The sequence below is a fragment of the Gopherus evgoodei genome, chromosome 3 (assembly GCF_007399415.2).
Source record: "Gopherus evgoodei ecotype Sinaloan lineage chromosome 3, rGopEvg1_v1.p, whole genome shotgun sequence".
Classification (NCBI taxonomy): Eukaryota; Metazoa; Chordata; order Testudines; family Testudinidae; genus Gopherus; species Gopherus evgoodei.
The window spans coordinates 130,044,859-130,063,885 of NC_044324.1; the positions used below are offsets into that span (position 1 = coordinate 130,044,859).

Consider the following 19,027-nt stretch of genomic DNA (forward strand, 5'->3'; position numbering starts at 1 on the left):
AACGGACCGGCTGCAGGTCGTGCAGCCGGCTTGCGGAGAAGGGGCGGGGGGGCCGGTCAGGCCTACGGGGCAGGGGCCCGATGAAAAGGTCCGGAGGGCTTGGGGTAGGGGGTGGGTGGGGTGTGCCCTCCCGCAGGACCCGGTCGAGGTAGGCCCGAGCAGCAGGCGGCAAAGCGGCCTCCACCTCCTGGAGTACGCGCCGGGGAGTACAAGGTCTGGAAAGCCCCATGCGTTGAGCGAGCGTCAGAGGATCCAGCCAGCCTCCCCGGTCATAGTCCAGGAGATCTCCGACCCTGGTAGCTTCCGCCAGGACCAACCTCTGGCGCACCGCGGGGGACTCCGCCACCTGCACACGAAGCTGGGGATTGTGTAGCAGGGGCTCCGCGAGGAGGTCGGCCCCCTCGGTGGCCGCCACGGACCTGGTCGCAGAGAACAGCTTCCAGGTCCGGAGGAGGTCCTGGTAGAAGACTGGCAGCCCGGAGAGATCTCGCGGAAGACCCCTCGGTTCGAGATAAAGGAGCTGCCGGTCCTATCGGAGCCCTCGGAAGCGGCGCAGGAAGGCGTGCGCCAGGGCTCTCCATGCTGGACTACCCGCACCATAAAGGAGCCTCTGCAGTGCCTGGAGGCGGAAGACGTGGACCTGAGTGCGCAGGCACTTCAGGCCCTGCCCTCCCTCCTCCAGGGGCAGGTAGAGTACCCCTGCAGGGACCCGGTGCAGTCCTGGCCAAAAGAACTCCAGAACCACCCTCCGGAGGTCGGCCAGGAGACCCGGGGCCGGGACCAGGGTGTTGAGCCGGTACCAGAGCATGGACAGGACCAGTTGGTTGAGCACCAGTGCCCTCCCTCGAAGGGAAAGGCACCGGAAGAGTCCTGTCCATTTCCGGAGCCGCTCTGCCACCCTGCCCTGCAAACCTTGCCAGTTCTCCGGCGGAGACGGATGCGTGGTGGAAAGGTAAACGCCGAGATAGAGCAGCGGACCCTCGCTCCACCGGATGGCCTGAAGCGTGGGTGGGAGGGAGCCTGCCTGCCACCTGTCCCCGACCACCAGGCCAGAGCTCTTGACCCAGTTGACCCGGGTGGAGGAGGCCGCCGAGTACACCGCCTGGCAAGCCTCCACCCGCGCCAAGTCGCCCGGGTCCTGGACCACGAGGAGCACATCGTCGGCGTACGCCGACAGGACCAGCCGCAGCTCCGGCTCCCGAAGCACCAACCCCGTCAACCTCCTGTGGAGGAGACAGAGGAAGGGCTCGATGGCCGGAGCGTACAGCTGGCCCGAGAGGGGGCACCCCTGCCGCACTCCCCGCCCGAAGCTGACCGGCTCGGTCAGGGTCCAGTTGAGCCTAACCAGACACTCTGCGGAAGCGTACAGCACCTGGAGAAAACCCACAAACTGGGACCCGAAGCCCAACGCTCGCAGAGTGCCCAGGAGATACCCGTGGTCCACCCTGTCGAACGCCTTCTCCTGATCCAGGGACAGGAGGGTGAATGACAGACCATCCCTGCACCCAAGCTCCAAGAGATCCCGGACCAGATAGAGGTTATCGAAGATGCTACGGCCCAGGACGGTGTAGGTCTGGTCTGGGTGGATCACATCCTCCAGCACGGACCCCAGCCGCAGCGAGATGGCCTTGGCAATGATTTTGTAGTCCGTGCTGAGGAGCAAGATGGGACGCCAATTCCGTAAATCGCGAAGGTCCCCCTTCTTCGGCAATAAAGCGAGCACAGCTCGCCTGCACGAGAGAGGGAGGACCCCGCCCTGCAAGGACTCGGCCCAGACGCTGGCCAGGTCTGGGCCGAGGACGTCCCAGAACACGCGGTAGAACTCCACGGTCAGCCCGTCCATGCCCGGAGACTTGTTGGTGGGCATGCAACGGAGGGCGTCCGAGAACTCGGCCAGAGAGAGAGGCAGCTCTAGCTGGTCCCGGGCGCCCGCGCTGAGCGTCGGGAGCCCGTCCCAAAGCACTCTGCGAGCGGCAGGATCGGTCGGATCCGCAGAGAAAAGGTGTGCGTAGAAGGTTCGGGCCCTCTCGCACATCTCCGCCGGATCCGTGAGGGGGGTGCCGTCCTCCGCCAGAAGGCAGGTGACGTGCTTCTTGGCCCCCCTCCGTTTCTCCAGGGCGTAGAAGAAGCGGGAGCTGCGATCCATCTCCCGAAGGAGGCGGATGCGGGAGCAAACAAAGGCGCCCCGAGCCCGATGGTCCTCGAGGACCCGGAGCTCCTCCTGCTGCTCCTGGCACGCTCCGCAAAGGGATGGATCCTCGGGGCTGGCGGCCAGACGCCTCTCCAGCTCTAAGACCTCCCATTCCAACTGCTCTATCGCTGCATCCCTCCGTCGGCTGACGCCCCGGGTGTAGTCACGGCAGAAGAGCCGGGCGCGCACCTTCCCCACATCCCACCAGCACCGTGCCGAGGGAAAGGTGCGCCGCTGCCCTCGCCAGGCCAGCCAGAACTCCCGGAAGGACGCCACGAAGCCCGCATCCTCCAGCAAGCTGTTGTTGAAGTGCCAATAGGCCGGCCCCGGCCTCTCCGCATTGAGGGAGGCCGTTACGGTGACGAGGTGGTGATCGGAAAAAGGGGCCGGCCGGACGCTGGAGGACTGGGCCCATGAAAGGTGGAAGCGTGACATGTAGACACGGTCCAACCGGGAGTGGTACGACTGGTGGGTCCCCACCCGGACATAGGTGAACGTGGAGATATCGTCCGGGTGGTGGTCACGCCAGACGTCCACCAGGGAGTGATGGTCGACGATCTCCTGGAGGACATCCGCGGTGGCCGGGCTCCGCTCGGTCCCCGAGCGGTCCCGCTCCTCTAGGACGATGTTGAAGTCCCCGCCCAGGACCAGGCACTCACGAGGATCCAAGGAGCCGAGGAAGGCGGATGCCTGCTGATAGAATGGCAGACGCTCCGGGGTCGATGTCGGGGCATAGACGTTCACGAGGTTGACCACGAGCCCCTCCATGCGGACCCGGAGGTGCAGCAGGCGGCCCGGCACAGCCTCGGCGACCCCCAGCACCTCGGGCCGTAGGTCGGGGGAGAACAGGGTAGCTACTCCAGCCCGACGGGTTGTGAGATGGCTGAAGTAGACCTCGTCCCCCCACTCCAGCCGCCAGCTGGCTTCGGCGGCCGGATCCGTGTGGGTCTCCTGCAGGAAAAGCACAGAGTACCCCCCCTCCCGAAGGAAGGAGAGCACCTGGCTCCTGTGGAAACCCACCCTACAGCTCCGGGTGTTCAAGGTGGCAAAGGTAACAAGTGCCATGAGGAGGGCTGGGGGGAATCCTCGCCAGCAGGGGCGCTCACGGCCCCCGTTGGGCCGCGCAGCAAACCGTGACCCACCCCGAAGGTGAGCAAGGAGTCACGGAAGCTGCGGACCCGGTGGTAAGCCGCGGCACCCTGATTCCCGGTCCTACTGCCCTCCCCCATGAGGGCCCTCGCGGCCTGGAGGATCTGGTGGAAATCCCCCCAGCGCTGGAGAGCAAGCGCTACCTTGTTGCGGGAGCCCCTGACGTCTTCCAGGAACTCCCGCAGCTCCTCTCGTAGCATATGGGGGGGTGGGGTCACTGGCCTCCGGTGATCCACCGACGGGGCCTCTGGGACAGCCCCGTGGCCTACTGAGATGGGCAGGCAAGGAGCGGACCCGCGACGTGGTGCCCGATGGGCCGGCGCCACACGCTCCGCCTCAGACCCCGGCTCGATGGGGGGCGGAGGAGGGAATAGTGCAGCCCCGAGGGGGTCGGGACTGTGAAAGGTAAAGGCCGCTCCCTGGGGGTCTCCCTCCGGGAAAGGGAAGGAGACAGCCCCAGGGGCGGCAATAACAGCGTGGGAGTTGGAGGAGACAGGGACGGGGTCAGGAGTAAGGGCATAGCTGGGGTCAGGAGCAGGGTCTGGAGGAGGGACAGACATGGGACTTTGGGCCGCAGGAGCTGAAACGTCAGGAGGCGGCTCCTCGCGGCCAGGCGCAGGGGTTTGAGGGGCAGGGAGGGGGTCCCCGGGGACACCAGGTTCAGGCTCAACCGCTGGCAGGGCAGCCTCAGCGGTGAGAGATGCAGAACCCTCAGTGAGACCCCCGCCCAGGAAGGAAACCGGTTGCCCCGCGCCACCGAGGGATACCCCTGGTGGCTCACCTCCCAGCCGTGAGGCACCGGCTCTCGCCTCAACAGGCTCGGCAGCCGTCAGCGGGGTGCCCTCCGCGGCCGGGCAGGCAGAAGAGTCCAGGGGGCCCCCGGAGGCGGGAGTGGACGCAGCAGTCGGGGCGATGGGACACAGGGAGGGGGAATCCGGGGTGAGGTTGGCTAGGTCGGGGCCCGCTGACAGAGGGTCGTGCTCCCCCAGGGTAACTGGGGTCAGACCCAGGGCCTCGATCTCCTCAAAGAGGGAGGGGAGCTCACCGCCCACCACCCCGGGGTCGTCCCCACTCGCACCCGAGGTGACGCTCACCACGGGTGTTGTAGGGGGCACAGGCGGCACGGGGATAGGAGGGGACTCATCAGGGGCCTCTGCTGGGAGGGACTCCGGAGGAGGGACGCTGGTACTCTCCAGTGCTGCCACGTCTTCCCCAGCTGGGACTGGCATATGGTCCGATCCTGCGGGCATGGCGGAAGGCTCGGGGTCTGCGGCCCCCTTCCTGGTCTTACGGGGGGCTTCCGCATCAGATGGCATGAGCGGAGCCCGAGCCTTCCGCTTGCCCCGCCTACCCTGTACTAGGGTCCAGCCCTCCATGGTGTCACTTGCGGGCTGGTCGACAGGGGTTGGGTCGGAGGGCAGGGATGTTGGTTCGTGGACTTGGAGGGGCACTGGTGGGACAGCCAGAGGAAGGGAAGATACCCCCTGGGGAGGGCCCTCTCCCACGCCCAGCGGTACCCCTACCGCACCCTCCTCCACAGGTCCCGCCAGGGCGCAGGCGGGGCTCTCCCGCTCGTCCGGGCATGCCGAGGGAGGTACCCCTGCAGCCTGAGCGGGAGCAGTGATGGATTGAGGAGGAGGAGGGGCGGCCCTGGGCACCGGGCGGCCAGGCGCGCTGGCGATGACGGGGCCGGCACTCTGCCGGGGCTCGGGGGTCCCGGGTGCTCCTCCGAGCTGGGCCAAGGGGCAGTCCCTCCGGACGTGCCCCGTCGCCCGGCAGAGGTAACACCGGCCCTCCCCCGTAGAATAGTGCACCCGGTAATGGGCCCCCTGATAGGGGACCAGGAAGGACCCCTCGAGCGCCTCTCCGCCATGCGCCGCCGGCGGCAGTTGAACCTGCACCTGCCAGTGGAATGAGAGGACATGACGGAGGGCGGGGTCCTTGCAGCCCAAGGGGAGCGGGCTCACTATAGAGATAGGCTTCCCCAGAGTCGAGAGGGCGGGTAGCAGGGCGGCATTGGGAAGGAAGGGAGGGGCAGACGTCAGAACAACACGGACACCCAGGTCCTCCAGCGGCTCTAGGGGGACGAACACGCCCCCCACCGCCAGGCCCTTCTCCACCGCCTCCTGGGCGGCAGCCTCCGAGGCAAGGAAGAAGACCACCTTGCCATACATCTTGGAGGCCGCCACGATGGCCGTGGGCCCCACCACCCTTGCTAACGCCCGCACGTAGGTCTCCACATGGGGCGAGGCGGGCACCAAGAGGCAACGGACGCCGTGCTTCCTGGTCAAGGTGGGGAACGGGCCCCGGCCACCGTAGGTGGTACTGGAGGCGGCGGTCGGGGGAGATGACGTAGCGGCGGGCTGGGGGGCCGCTGCCACCTGGGAGTATGCCCTGGGGGCCGGGGGAGGGTCACCCACAGAGCTGGTGGAGGGAACAGCAGGGAGGGGCGCCGCGGCCGATGGTGGAGCCGCGGCAGCGGTGGCAGCCACTGCCATGGAGGGCTTAGTCCTCCGAGCGGGGCCCTTCCCCTTCCTCTTGCCCTGGCCCTTTCTGCCAGCTGGGGGGGATCCCCCAGAATCGGAGGGGGCGAGGGACGTGGCAGCAGTGGAGGTCACCCCGGCGCCTGGCGCTGCCGGCGCTTTAGCGGGAGAGGTGGCAAGCGGTCCGGCAGCGGCAGTTGAGGCTGAGACTGGGGTTTTTGGGGGAAAGCAGGCGGGGGAGGGGGGACAGTGGTTGTCCCAAGAGTCCCACCCGCTGCGTCACCCGCCATGGTGAGTAGGGAGGGAGGGGAAATACCCGAGAAGGGGAGGGGAGGGAAAGCAGGTCAACCACTCCTCCCCGCTAGGCTGTAGGCAGGGGAGGAGGGGGCCAAAATGGGGGCGGGGGCAGAGAAGGGGACTATCAAGAACTTGCGGGGGGGTCAGGCACTGACACAAGATCGAAATCCGACTCCTCTAGCTGCACTAGGGGAGGGAGGGATACAACAGCAATTGGGTGGTGCAGTGCAAGAGGGGCAAACTCAAACAGGGGGGAAGCACAAGCGCACTAAAGGGGCATGGGCGTACGAGGGGGGGGCCGATCAGGACGAAGGGGCCGTAGGGAAGGGGAGCAACCAGGCTGGGAGTGGGGCAGAGGGACCAAGGGGCTAGCTGCAGGGCTGGGGCAGGACAAACAAAGCTGCAAAGGGAGACGGGAGGGGCAGGCAAACAAACTGAAGTTGGGGGAGGCAAAATGCTACAAGGGGCAATGGGGCAGGTAACAAGGGGCAAAGCTAGGGGGCCTGTTGCAGAGGGGAAGGGGTCAGTCCAGGGGAGGGGGGGTGCGTGCACCCACGAGCACTTGTGCAAAGTCAATATGGGTGGCTGGCTGCTGCTGGAGGCCCAAATGCTGGCAAAAGGGCGTGGCTGGCCAGGCAAGCAGCTGAGTCACAGAGGTGGGGACCAAGGCAGATGGCAAGCAGTCTGTGGGGGTGGTGGAGGGGGCAGCGGTGGTGGTGGGGGTTGGGGGGGGGACACAGATGGACCAAGGGGCAGGCTCCACGCCACACCCCGTGCCCCCACAAACACAGTCTACACCGCCACCACTAGAGCACAGTCAAAGAGTTACTCAGTTCCTGAGGGCCCCCTCCACAGTGGTCTCCAGAGTCTTTCTGTGTGCTCCCCCAGCAGCCGGTGGTCTTCTCAGTCCTCACCTTCCTCCAGGCTCCAGCAGCTCCCCAGGAAAACACAGCTCCAGCAGCAGCAGCAGCTCCTTCTCCAGCAACCCTGGTGGCCAGGCAGGAAGGACCCCACGTTGGTGGTAGCAACAGTGGTGGTGGTGATGGGGTCCTGGCTTCTCCCCCTGGAGGTGGAGGAGTGGGGGCTGGCCAGCAAGGCCCCCCCACCCCGCCTCGCCCAGCAGCAGTGGCAGCAAGCAGCAGCAGTCCAGCAAAGGAGCACTCCAGCCAGCAGCAGCAGCCCAAGCAGACACAGATCACTCCCGGTAGCAGAATGCTGACCCTGCTCCTGCCTTGAAGGGGTGAAAACAGCCCTGGCAGAGCACTGTGGCAGGGAAAGCAGCTACTAGGTTGATTGGGGAAGCAGCCACAGCTGGGCCACGCCCCAGTCAGGCCTCAGCTGGCCATATATAAGAGGCTGGGAGCCAGGAGCTCAACAGTCTCACTTTGACTGGAGAGAGAGACAGGCCTGGCTGCTGGGGAACTCACCTGGAGATGACCAGCAGGGGGTGCTGCAGCGGTGAGTCCCGCATGCTTACACCTACCTTTTACTTCACTGAGACATACTATACTTTGCTGTAGAACTTTTCTCCCTTTTGTATAAGCAGTTTCCACTCTAGTGTGTTCTCTCACAAATGTAGTCTAATTTTCTATCATGAGTGTCTTAAAAGTACATCCAAATGCTAAATCAGGGGTTTTCAAACTTCACTGAACTTCACTTCTGACAACAAATTACTACATGACACCAGGAGGGAGGACCAAAGCCTGAGCACTACCGCCCTGTATGGAGGGTGGGGGGGTCAAAGCCCAAGGGCTTCAGCCCCATGCAGGGGGCCTGTAACCTGAGTTCTGCCATCCAGAGCTGAAGCCCTCAGCCTTTGGCTTTGCACCTGGGTGGTGGGGCTTGGGCTTCGGCCCCGGGCCCCAGCAAGTCTAGTATCAGCCCTGGCAACCCCGTTAAAAAGAGGTCATGACCCACAGTTTGAGAACCATTGTGCTAAATGACCAAATATGAAAATTGGCTCATGGTGTCAATATTAGGCCTGGTCTACACTATGCGTTTAAACCGATTTTAGCAGCGTTAAACCGATTTAACGCTGTACCCGTCCACACTATGAGGCCCTTTTTATCGCTATAAAGGGCTCTTTAAATCGGTTTCTGTACTCCTCCCTGACAAGAGGAGTAGCGCTAAAATCGGTATTACCATATCGGATTAGGGTTAGTGTGGCCGCAAATCGACGGTATTGGCCTCCGAGCGGTATCCCACAGTGCACCACAGTGACAGCTCTGGACAGCAATCTGAACTCGGATGCACTGACCAGGTAAACAGGAAAAGCCCTGCGAAATTTTGATTTTCATTTCCTGTTTGCCCAGCGTAGAGCTCTGATCAGCATGGGTGGCAATGCAGTCCCAAATCCAAAAAGAGCTCCAGCATGGACTGTACGGGAGATACTGGATCTGATCGCTGTATGGGGAAACAAATCTGTTTTATAAGAGCTCCATTACAGAAGATGAAATGCCAAAGCGTTTGAAAAAAAAAATCTACAGGCTACACAGTGCTGCGTGACAAGCCTAACGGGAAGCCAAAGACTCAAATGGATGCTCATGGAGGGAGGGAGGGGGTACTGTGGCCTCCAGCTATCCCACAGTCCCCAACAGTCTCCGAAAAGTATTTGCATTCTTGGCTGAGCTCCCAATGCCTGTAGGTTCAAACACATTGTCCGGCATGGTTCAGGGAATAGCTCGTCAGTGTACCCCTCTCCCCCACCACGTGAAAGAAAACGGAAAAAAATCGTTTCTTGACTTTTTTTTAATGTCACCCTATGTCTACTGAATGCTGCTGGTAGACGCAGTGCTGCGGCAGTAAAGAGCAGTATCCACTCCTCTTCCCTCCCCGGTGGCAGATGGTACAACATGGTTGATAACTGCTGAATATCTCTGGCTGGCCTCGGGGCGCCTGGGTAAAAATAGGAATGATTCCTGGTCATTCCCAGTAGATGGGACAGAACGGCTGGTAACTGTCCTCATCACAGCCACTGGGGGCTGAGCTCCATCAGCCCCCTCCCTTTCCTGTGTAAAGAAAAGATTCTGTCCTGCCTGGACTAGCATAGCAGCGGCATGCTGGGCTCCTCTCCCCCGCACCGCTTAATGTCCTACCTGGACTGTCATAGCACGGGGAGGCTGCCTCCCCCTCATTTTATCTCACTAACAAGTCACTGTTTCTTATTCCTGCATTCTTTATAACTTCATGACACAAATGGCGGGGGCACTGCCATGGTAGCCCAGGAAGGTTGGGGGAGGAGGGAGGCAACGGGTGGGGTTGTTGCAGGGGCACGCCCCGTGAATGGCATGTAGCTCATCATTTCTGCGAGATTAACACGGAGCAGCTGTGCTCTCTGATACACTGCTTCTCTAGTACATTTGCCCCATATTCTAGGCAGGACTGACTCTATTTTTAGAAACCATAAAGGAGGGATTGACTTGTGGAGTCATTCCCAGTTTTGCTTTTGCGCACCCGGCTGATCTCAGCCAGGGGCACCCATGATAGCAGCAGACAGCACAGAAGGACGGATAACCGTCATCTCATTGCCAAATTGCACTGGCAGCAGACGGTACAGAACGACTGGTAACCATCTCTGCTATCATGCAAAAGCAAATGAATGCTGCTGTGTAGTGCTGGAGTTTCGCCTCTGTCCGCGGCATCCAGTATACATATGGTGACTGTGGAAAAAAAAAAAAAAAAAAAAAAGGCTGAACGGGCTCCATGGTTGCCGTGCTATAGTGTCTGCCAGGGCAATCCAGGGAAAAACGGCACGAAATGATTGTCTGCTGTTGCTTTCCCGGGGGGAAGGAATGACTGACAACATTTACCCAGAACCACCCGCGACAATGATTTTTGCCCCATCAGCCACTGGGCTCTCAACCCAGAATTCTAAGGGGTGGGGGAGACTGCGGGAACTATGGGATAGCTACGGAACAGCTACCCACAGTGCAACGCTCCGGAAATCGACGCTAGCCTCAGACCATGGACGCACACTGCCGAATTAATGTGCTTAGTGTGGCTGCGTGCACTCGACTTTATACAATCTGTTTTATAAAACCGGTTTATGTAAAATCGAAATTATCCTGTAGTGTAGACGTACCCTTAGTCATTGTTACTGAATCACACTGGATTGCTTATGCTATTGCTAATATTCTTAATTTCATAAACAAACGAAACAACCTAAATATACAAGACATATAAAACATATTGGTTAATGGACCCAAAATCAGAGCATGAGTGTCATGCAATTGTAGTCCTTGAGTGCTGCTGTTTGGGTCTTTGACTTAAATGAAAAATCTGTAAAAATCACTTGTAGCTAGACACTTCCCAAAAAGGCTCGTCACTGTTTTTTTTTCTATTTATACACAATAATTTATACTTGTGTGTATAATCTACATGTGTAATTCACTCCTGTTCAGTAGATCAGCAAAAGGCATCTGTACCACATAAATCCCACCTTCCCATTTCAGTGGTGGATAAGCCCTGTGCTGACCCTCTACAGAAAGGTGAATTTCACCCAGTAGGTCCAGGAAAATAAATATATATGAGATGTGTGAAGACTGGGCACTTCTAGTTAAACAACAGAGCATCTGGGGATTTTTGACCATAAAAGTAGAAGACATGTTCAATTAAGATGACAATAGGATTCCATGGAGCTAAGCTTTAGCATTATAATTTTTCATGTTTCAGATACATCTTATTCAAATTTTTGGTAATACAAGTATGTATCTGAGGAGGCAGGATCAGACGTAAGGCCCATATCCTAAGCCATGCAACTGGCCCAAGTCCTGAATGTGGAGCTGCTACACAAACAGCTGATTGCTATTTTGTACTACCTCTTTTGTCTCCAGTCGTTGGTAACAAAGCTAGGACATTAGAATTATAATGTCTTTTGAGGACATTAGAGTCATAAAATTCCTAAAGAGACTTAATATCAATATGTGATCATATCTCCACCCTCCTATATTTCTAACATACTTCCCTTTGCTACAGTTGCTTCTGCTGTCAATGAGATTAAAAACTATTAGAATAGGATTCAGACCTCATTCCTTCAGCAAACGTCCTGTTGTGCTTTATTATTTGGAAGATGTATGGGGGAAGTTTATGGGCCATTCTTTTACTACTTCGGAGCAGTACTAGCATATACATACATCTATATGAAGACAAGGCCTATCAACTAAATTCTAACCAGTCAGCTTAAGTACTGTAGCAAAATCCTGAGTGTAAAAAGAAAGCTGATGAATTGCCAAACTATATCAATAAACCTACCTTATTTTTTAAAATTATGTAAAGTAATACTATAAAGATAAACATTAATCAATTTGCTTTATGTTAAGAAAACTAGATCAGAGAAAAAGTGGGAAGATTCAAATTGTTATTTAATTATGAAATAGCACAAAATAAAAGTTAAAGAATAGTCATGTATGTTTTTGTATACTTCATCTAGAAACATGATCAGAGAAAGGAAATGGTACCAATTTAAACTCAGTGAGGATTCAAACAAAACTAAAAAACGAAGAAATGGATTTAATGATTCTAAATAATTCACTGCTTTGATAACAGCAATTGTTCATTTATCATCAAAATTCAGCCCTTATCATAAAACGTGCTTGTGCTTGGTTCAGATCTATAAATCTTAGTGAAATTCAGAGGAGTAGCCGTGTTAGTCTGGATCTGTAAAAGCAGCAAAGAGTCCTGTGGCACCTTATAGACTAACAGACCTATTGGAGCATGAGCTTTCGTGGGTGAATATCCATGCATCCAACGAAGTGGGTATTCATCCACAAAAGCTCATGCTCCAATACGTCTGTTAGTCTATAAGGTGCCACAGGACTCTTTGCTGCTTTTACATCTACATTATGAGCTTGGGGTGTGATTCCCCAGCACGTGTATATATATGCATGCTAGCTCTCAGCGAACTAGCATGAGTATAAATAGCAGTGTGGCTGCCTCTGCTGCTGCTACCGATTCTGCCCTGGCTACACTACTATTTATACTCCTAGTACTTCTCAGCAAGCTAGCGCAAGTATATGTACAGGCGAATCACACCCCTAGCTTGTAGTGTTGATGTAGCCTAATGAATGCCCAAGGGATGCTTTCTTTGAGATCCTGTCTTTGTATTTATTTCCTTTTGAAGTTTATCCATATTTAATGCTACTTTTACTTTGTATTTACATGTACTTTTCAATGAGTTCTTCTAGAATTAAACCAAACACCTAACCCCCTAAAGAGGGAAAATATTATTGCTGTTCTACAGGTGGTTAAATGGTGATACAGAAGTTAAGTCACCTACCCAAGGCCACACAGCAAATCTGTGGAAGTGTCCTCATTAACAAATGATGGCATGCATGTCTTTTGTGTTTTAATTATTTTAGCTGTCCAGTGGTTTATACTGTTAAGATTTTCTAAAGGTTAAGATCAATGAAAAACAGAACAGTATGTTAGAAGTTGTCACAAGGGTGACAAACTCTAGTTAATAACTACATTAGTCACAAATTACCACGATTCTCACCAGAATTTTCCCTGCTTCCCATACAACAGATGTGTAAGCAACAAGAAAAAAGACACCACAAATATCCTTCATGAATCATCCTTGCCTTTTTCCTAGGAGAAAGAGAACATCTCTATTTCTGAGGTGATAAAAAACTGATGTATTGAAGGCAGCACAAGAAAAGGACTTTTATGACTCCGTTTATCTTGACTGTTAATTGTTGTACGTTTCAGCTCTACAAATGCTGGGGGCATTGTTCTGGCTTTAGAAGAAGAATCATAAACAGCTGGTGGTAGAAAAGGTATGTTTTGATAGTTGCCAAATGCTATAGCTGCATGTTTAATTAAAACAAAAATGTATTGCTTATTATCTCTAGTTTAAAATATGTGACCACAACTCAACCATAACTGCTAGAAAACTGCTAAACTATTACACATTTTTAAGTGTTTTGTGCTGTTGACATATTGTAGCTATTATAATTGTAAGGGAACTAGAATTAAAGCTAACAGAAAAGTTGTCATCACATATGTTCACTTAGAATAACTGATTCATGATGGTGCTTGGAATTGGCTTACAATTACATATAAAAAATGTTCTTTGCTCCATATGCTGACTCAAGACACAAGGACTCTTATGTGACAGAGCTCTCTTTTGATGTAGTAATCTCTGCTAGAACATAATGATTCTACTCAATTGTCACCATATGAATATTTCTAGTTAAGTATTTATGTTGGTACAGTATAAGAGGAAGTTTAAATGGGGCAGCCTGGCAGTCTGCCACATGGGAGTCAGACTTTGTGAGTCAAGCAAGCTTTCCAGGGCAGCAGGAGCGAGGAGAATGGAGTAAGTAGCATGCTTGACTGGACGGATGGGTCCTGGAGGACCTCTTCGAAATGAGAGGAAATTATTTCCTCTTCAAAATAAGTCCCTGTCTATACCAGCCTTTAAAGAGAGCTAGGAGCTATGTGGTGTGCATAATGCTATCCAGTGGTTCTCAGCCCATGGCCTATGGGTGCTTGCAGCTCAGTCAGCACACAGCTGCAGTCCATGTGACCTCCTCAGGGCCATACAGGGAGTATTGGAAGTGGCCCACAATGGTAAATAGGTTGAGAACCACAGTGCTATACAGACATAAGAAAACAAATTGCTGCTTCCAAATGCTTATAATTTATACAGACAAAGAAGGGGAAAGCAAAAGGATTGGTCAGATATGTTTGGCAAGTCATGTTGGTTCTAACAAATCAGCTTAGGTTTTAAACTTTTTTTTCCATTAGTATACTATAACTTAATTTAATTGAAGGGTTATAATATGAGGTAATGCCAAAGAAATAAAACTGTAGAATTTGGCCACATTCTGTAAGGTACTAAGTTTCTGTTTCAAGTTTCCAAGTGTTTACTAAGAACAAAAAGTCATCATAGTAATGATAAAGTATCCTGACAATAGGCTACATTTTACCCTCCATTACATGGACATAATTCCCATTGTCTTTAATGGCATTTACTCCAGTGCAGCCAAGAACGGAACTGAGCCCAGAATCCTTTTAAATTTTTTAGTTAGAAAACTAGTTTAAAGAAGAAAATCAGTTATACATTTTGTCAAAAGTGATCCGCCACCCAGGATATCCAGCTGTGTCACTGCAGGTTTATAGACATGGAAAGAAGTGGACTAAGATCCCATGAGAGTTTAATGGAATTACTTGTGTGCTTAAAATTACGGACACTGCTTAAGAGCTTTGCTGGATCAGGACTAGTCTAAAGTCTTATTCTGACTTATTCCCCAAATGCCTTAGTTAGCTTGAACTGACAAAGTATAATACATATTAGAGTTAATTTCAGATATAGATTTAGAAGATGGCTTAGGACCAATAAAAAGTGTTTGGTGGGTGAACTAGTTGCAGAATTGGAGAACACTGCAATTTAGAGAGCTGTGTGGGTTTTCCTGTCCTATGAAAATATTTGAGATTTCAAAAAAATTTCCCATCCTGAATCAGGATGAAAAAATCTCTAAAACTTTTGCAAACTAAAAAAAAAATTCAGTTCAAGTCAATCAAAACACTTCATCTCAATTTCAAAATGTTCAGCTTCAATTTTGACTTTTTTTTACTATAAATTTAATTAAGAAAGTCATTTAGAACTGAAAAACTTAACTTTTTTTAATTTGGAAAAAGTCAAAATGCAACATTTTGACAACTTCATCCCCCCCCTTAAACGTTGAAACAGGAAATTCATCTAAAATGACCCCTTCTCACAATGTTTAAGTTTTGACAAACCAGCATTTTCTGATTGAAAAAAACACTTCATCTAAAAATTCCTGACGAAATGTATAGGAATGCTGTGTTCTGACTGCTTTTTTTGAGCATGGAAGTAGGCAGAAATTAAATTGTTTTAAGGCAGAATAGTTTTTTCTCTGCATTATTCTGCAAAATAGATCTTCTTTCTCAAGGTTAAATATATTCGGTTGCAATGCATTGGCACCTGGAGCCTGATCCAAAGCCTGATCTGCCCCTTTAATAGCCCAGAGGCAGGGCTGGGGGACAGGGAGCAGCCAACCCTGCCCTGTAGAGAAGCTTAGCAAACAGGTGCTCTGAATCAGGTGATACAGCATCTCATGATTGGCCCATACTCTCAGCTGGACAATATAAAGGAGAACTCAGCTCCAAGAGGGGAACCAAGAGAGAGGCTACTCTGGTAACCAGAGCAGGAGGCTGCAGTAGCTGTAGAGGCCCCTGGGGTTGGAAAGGGCCCTGCTGGTAGCTATTGGAGGCCAGATGACCCCCATCTGAACCCCCTAACCAAGGTGTTGTATTACTTTTTACACTCTTTGTGAAGCCAACAAACAGAGCTCTGAAGAAAGTGACAGAAACCTAAGCTCCCTAAACCAGTAGTAGAGGGGTACTGATGAAATTCAGGGGTGGGGGGATGTCTTCTAACTAGCTTTACCTGCGATCAGGAAGGCCATGGGTATAAAGACAGTCCCTAGATGCAGTGTGACTAGACCCATGCCTGTGCTTTAGAATTCCTGGAGGAACCCTTGGGCCTGAAGGGGTATGGTGTGCCAGTCACAACAGAGAGGACCACAGTGCTGGGCTTACTGGATTCTGGCTTGGGACAGACATTTGTACAGGAGCAGTTTGTAGCTTCTGGGGCTCTATGGGGTGCAGAATGGGTGTAGGTGGGCTGCATTCAGGGACTGTCTTGCTTTACCCTACAATCAGTGTTAAATTGACCACGGGGGCCCAAGAAGCTGACTTGAGTATGGCTGCAGCTCAGCCACTGCCCTAGCCTACGGTGGTGTGAGGCTGAGTCTGGGGCCCTGTAGCCAGTATTTTAAGGGCAGTGATTAAAGCAGGATCAGAACCCCCTCTTGGTGCCCAGTGGGACTACAGTCTAGAGAAAGTCCTCCCCTTTTCTGACCCTATGCTGTTTGAGCTAAGACCCAAGTCACACTGGGAACAGCGTCAAGGCAGAAGGGAAGCCCTCAGAACCCAAGAGGAAGAGATAAGGGAAGGGCACTGGAGTGCCCTGTAATTTGGGCTCCCCTGGGGTTCACCTACCAGAAAAGGTAGACCCAAATTGCAGGGGAAGACCTGCCAGGCTTGAACCAGGGAAAAAAGTTCATTCAGAGACAGAGGGAGAATACTGTGTTCAGACTGTTATATGGTGACCAACTAGGGCGAATGGGGTACTGGTTGGCTCTGCTCAGGACTCTCTTTTTGAACTAGAGGGGGATCGCCTGATAAAGGTGACCCAAGACAAACAGACTAGAGCCCATAGAGCCTAGTTCCCAGGCCATATCAGAACCAGATATTAAAACTAGCTTATGATATACCTTGAGCCAGCAACTTGGGAGGGTGGACAAAACCAGGGAAAGGATACTGGCCTGGTTCTTTTGGTGGGGCATTTACCAAGATATCAAGGATTATTATGCATCCTGCCCAGAATTCCGATTAGTGGTCCACAGACTGGCTCATAGGGGCCCCCCTATAGGCACCCCATTTGAGTGGGTTGGGATAGGCCTTGTAGGACTCCTAGAACCGAGTTCAAGTGAATGTTGATTTTATTTTAGTAATTGGAGAGTACACCACCCAGTACCTGGAGGTTGTAGCCTTGCGCTCTGCAACCACACAGGCAACAGTTACTGAAAGTATTCTCCTGGGTAGAGAGCCTAAGCATCATCCTGACACATTGGGGCATGGCCTTCACATTATTGCTAATGCAGGAGGCCCATAGGTCCACTCAGTAAGAACCATTTTCTACCCCCTGCAAACAGATGGATTGATAGAAAGGTTTAACTGCATGTTAAAAGGAATGCTATGAAAATTTGTAATTGTGTCCCAGAACTTGAATAAGATATTACCCTATCTGTGGTTTGCGATCAGAGAAGTCCCGCAGTCTTCTATGGGCTTCTCTTCTTTTGAATCACTATATGGAAGGCAGCCCAGGTCAGCACCTCGTGATTGGCCCACACTCTCAGCTAGATAATACAAAGGAGAGTTCAGCTCCATGGAAGACTGGGGCAGGGAACCAGGAGAGAAGATACACTCTGGTAACCAGAGCAGGAGACTGCAGGCAGGCAAGCCCTGTGGAGGCTCCAAGGGTTGGAAAGGGTCCTAGCTGGTAACTACTGGAGGCCAGGGGATCCCAGTTTGAACTCCCAATCAGCCTGTTTGTGATACTTTGGCACACTTTTTCTGTCTTTGTGAAGATAATAAACAGAGCCCTAAAGAAAGGGACAAAAAACTAAGATGGGCATGGCTGACTGTCTGTCCCCAGCTGGTGACTAGGGCACCAGCATACAGTTGCAATGTTAGAAACAGACAATAACTATTCTATGGTTGCTCCTACAGCAGGCGCAAGTTGCGGTGGTATATAGTCTTGTTATTGGAGGCTTAAGGATATAACATCCAGAATAGGTGCTGGCTTTAATTATTTTGAAGCCAGTGAAGAAACATCACCACAAATGCTTTGCAGCTGCTTCTGAACCACATGAACACATCAATGAAAACAAATTATTGGAAAAGTTATAGTATAAAATACAGTAGAAGTAAATGTGCTAGATTTTCCATTGATTTAAATTCTGACTTTCTGTAGGTGATGCAATGCATTAAATTATCATAAACCTGACCATAACAGACACCTATACCCATCACACAAAAATTCAATACAATTGGCAACATGTACAGAAGAAACAGTACTGAACTAGCAAGGATGCTGAAAGTGACGATCAAGTTTCTTCAGCAGTTATTCAAGGAATACAAACCACTTGTCAATACTAGTACTATCCTACCATTACTACAATACTTAATAAAAGAAATCACTAAAACCCACAAAAATACTAAAGGTCAACGTGTGTGAAATGTAGGGTGACCAGATGTCCTGATTTTATAGGGACAGTCCCACTATTCGGGGCTCTTTTTTTATATAGGCTCCCCCCCCGTCCTGATTTTTCACACTTGCTGTCTGGTCACCCTAGTGAAATGTCTCTTTTTGTGTAAACATACAAAAAGAATCCCAGCAAGTAAAACTAAAATGTTTGTGAAATGTCTTTTTAAGTGTGTTTGTTTTATCTCCTGCCAGCAGATGTAGCTGTGGTGCAATACACAATGCAAACACATCAGCGATGTTCTCTCCAGTTCTGTGGTTAGATGGCATTATCCTTAGAAGGTGACTGTTAGACAAGTGTGCTCTTGCTCTTCTGAAGTCTCCTAGGGAAGATTTTGTTTTGCATGGAAGTAACTGCAACCTGGATGTTTGACAATTACATATAACAACCCAGTCTAATAAATGCCTCTGCCTTCATAGCTGTGCACTATAATAGATCACAGTAACTGCTGGCATAATTTCTACCCTTAATTATACCAATTCTGTCAGGACAACTCAAGTTTCACTGCTCTTATAAAAGACTATCACTGAGTCTCCTTTCCTTCATCCACCTCTGTTAACCCTTAAATAGCTCTTAAATATTGTAACATCCTACATTGTTTTTAATTTTATACTTCCAGGTAGAGCCCCGCACAGGGTAATGGTTTTTTTTAATGCCACTCACATCCTGCCATGCAATACCCACTCCCGCATTGTTTGTTGCATTTTTATCCTGCTCCTGCTATTGTGGTAGCAGGTCCTGGAGGACCTGGGGGATCCCAGTCCCGCTGCAGCACTTTACTTTCAGGCATGTGGTAGACAAGTTGCATGAGATGCTCACCACTTCCCATCGCATATTTTTGCACAAAAGAATTAGAATAGTTTTATGGCAGGTACATTACTATCAAGGCCAGATCAATGCAGTCCATAAGTCTTAACGTCTCAGTGTCACAGTTACTACTGAAGCCAGTGGGAGCTGAAGGTACACTTTTATTTAGGTGCCTAAGTATGCATGTAGGAATCTAACCTTAGGCACCCAGATTTGAAAATGTTGACCTCCGGGGTACAAACTAT

The 19,027-nt window shown here is 52.0% G+C and overlaps 1 protein-coding gene across 4 annotated transcripts in view; it reads right to left on the minus strand.

Annotated features, from left to right (window-relative positions):
- Positions 1-19,027, minus strand: part of TMEM242 (transmembrane protein 242) — a 63,381-nt gene that overhangs the window by 27,034 nt on the left and 17,320 nt on the right. Inside the window, exon 4 of one of the 4 annotated variants that reach the window (XM_030556643.1) lies at positions 16,909-17,066. The exons of 2 other annotated variants lie outside the window; for them this stretch is intronic. In XM_030556643.1, coding sequence (XP_030412503.1) covers positions 16,989-17,066 — 78 coding nt within the window. In that variant the 3' untranslated portion in view covers positions 16,909-16,988. Of the gene's footprint in view, positions 1-16,908; positions 17,067-17,667; positions 18,298-19,027 lie in introns of those variants that run through there. One more of the 4 variants, XM_030556644.1, reaches the window with a different exon arrangement.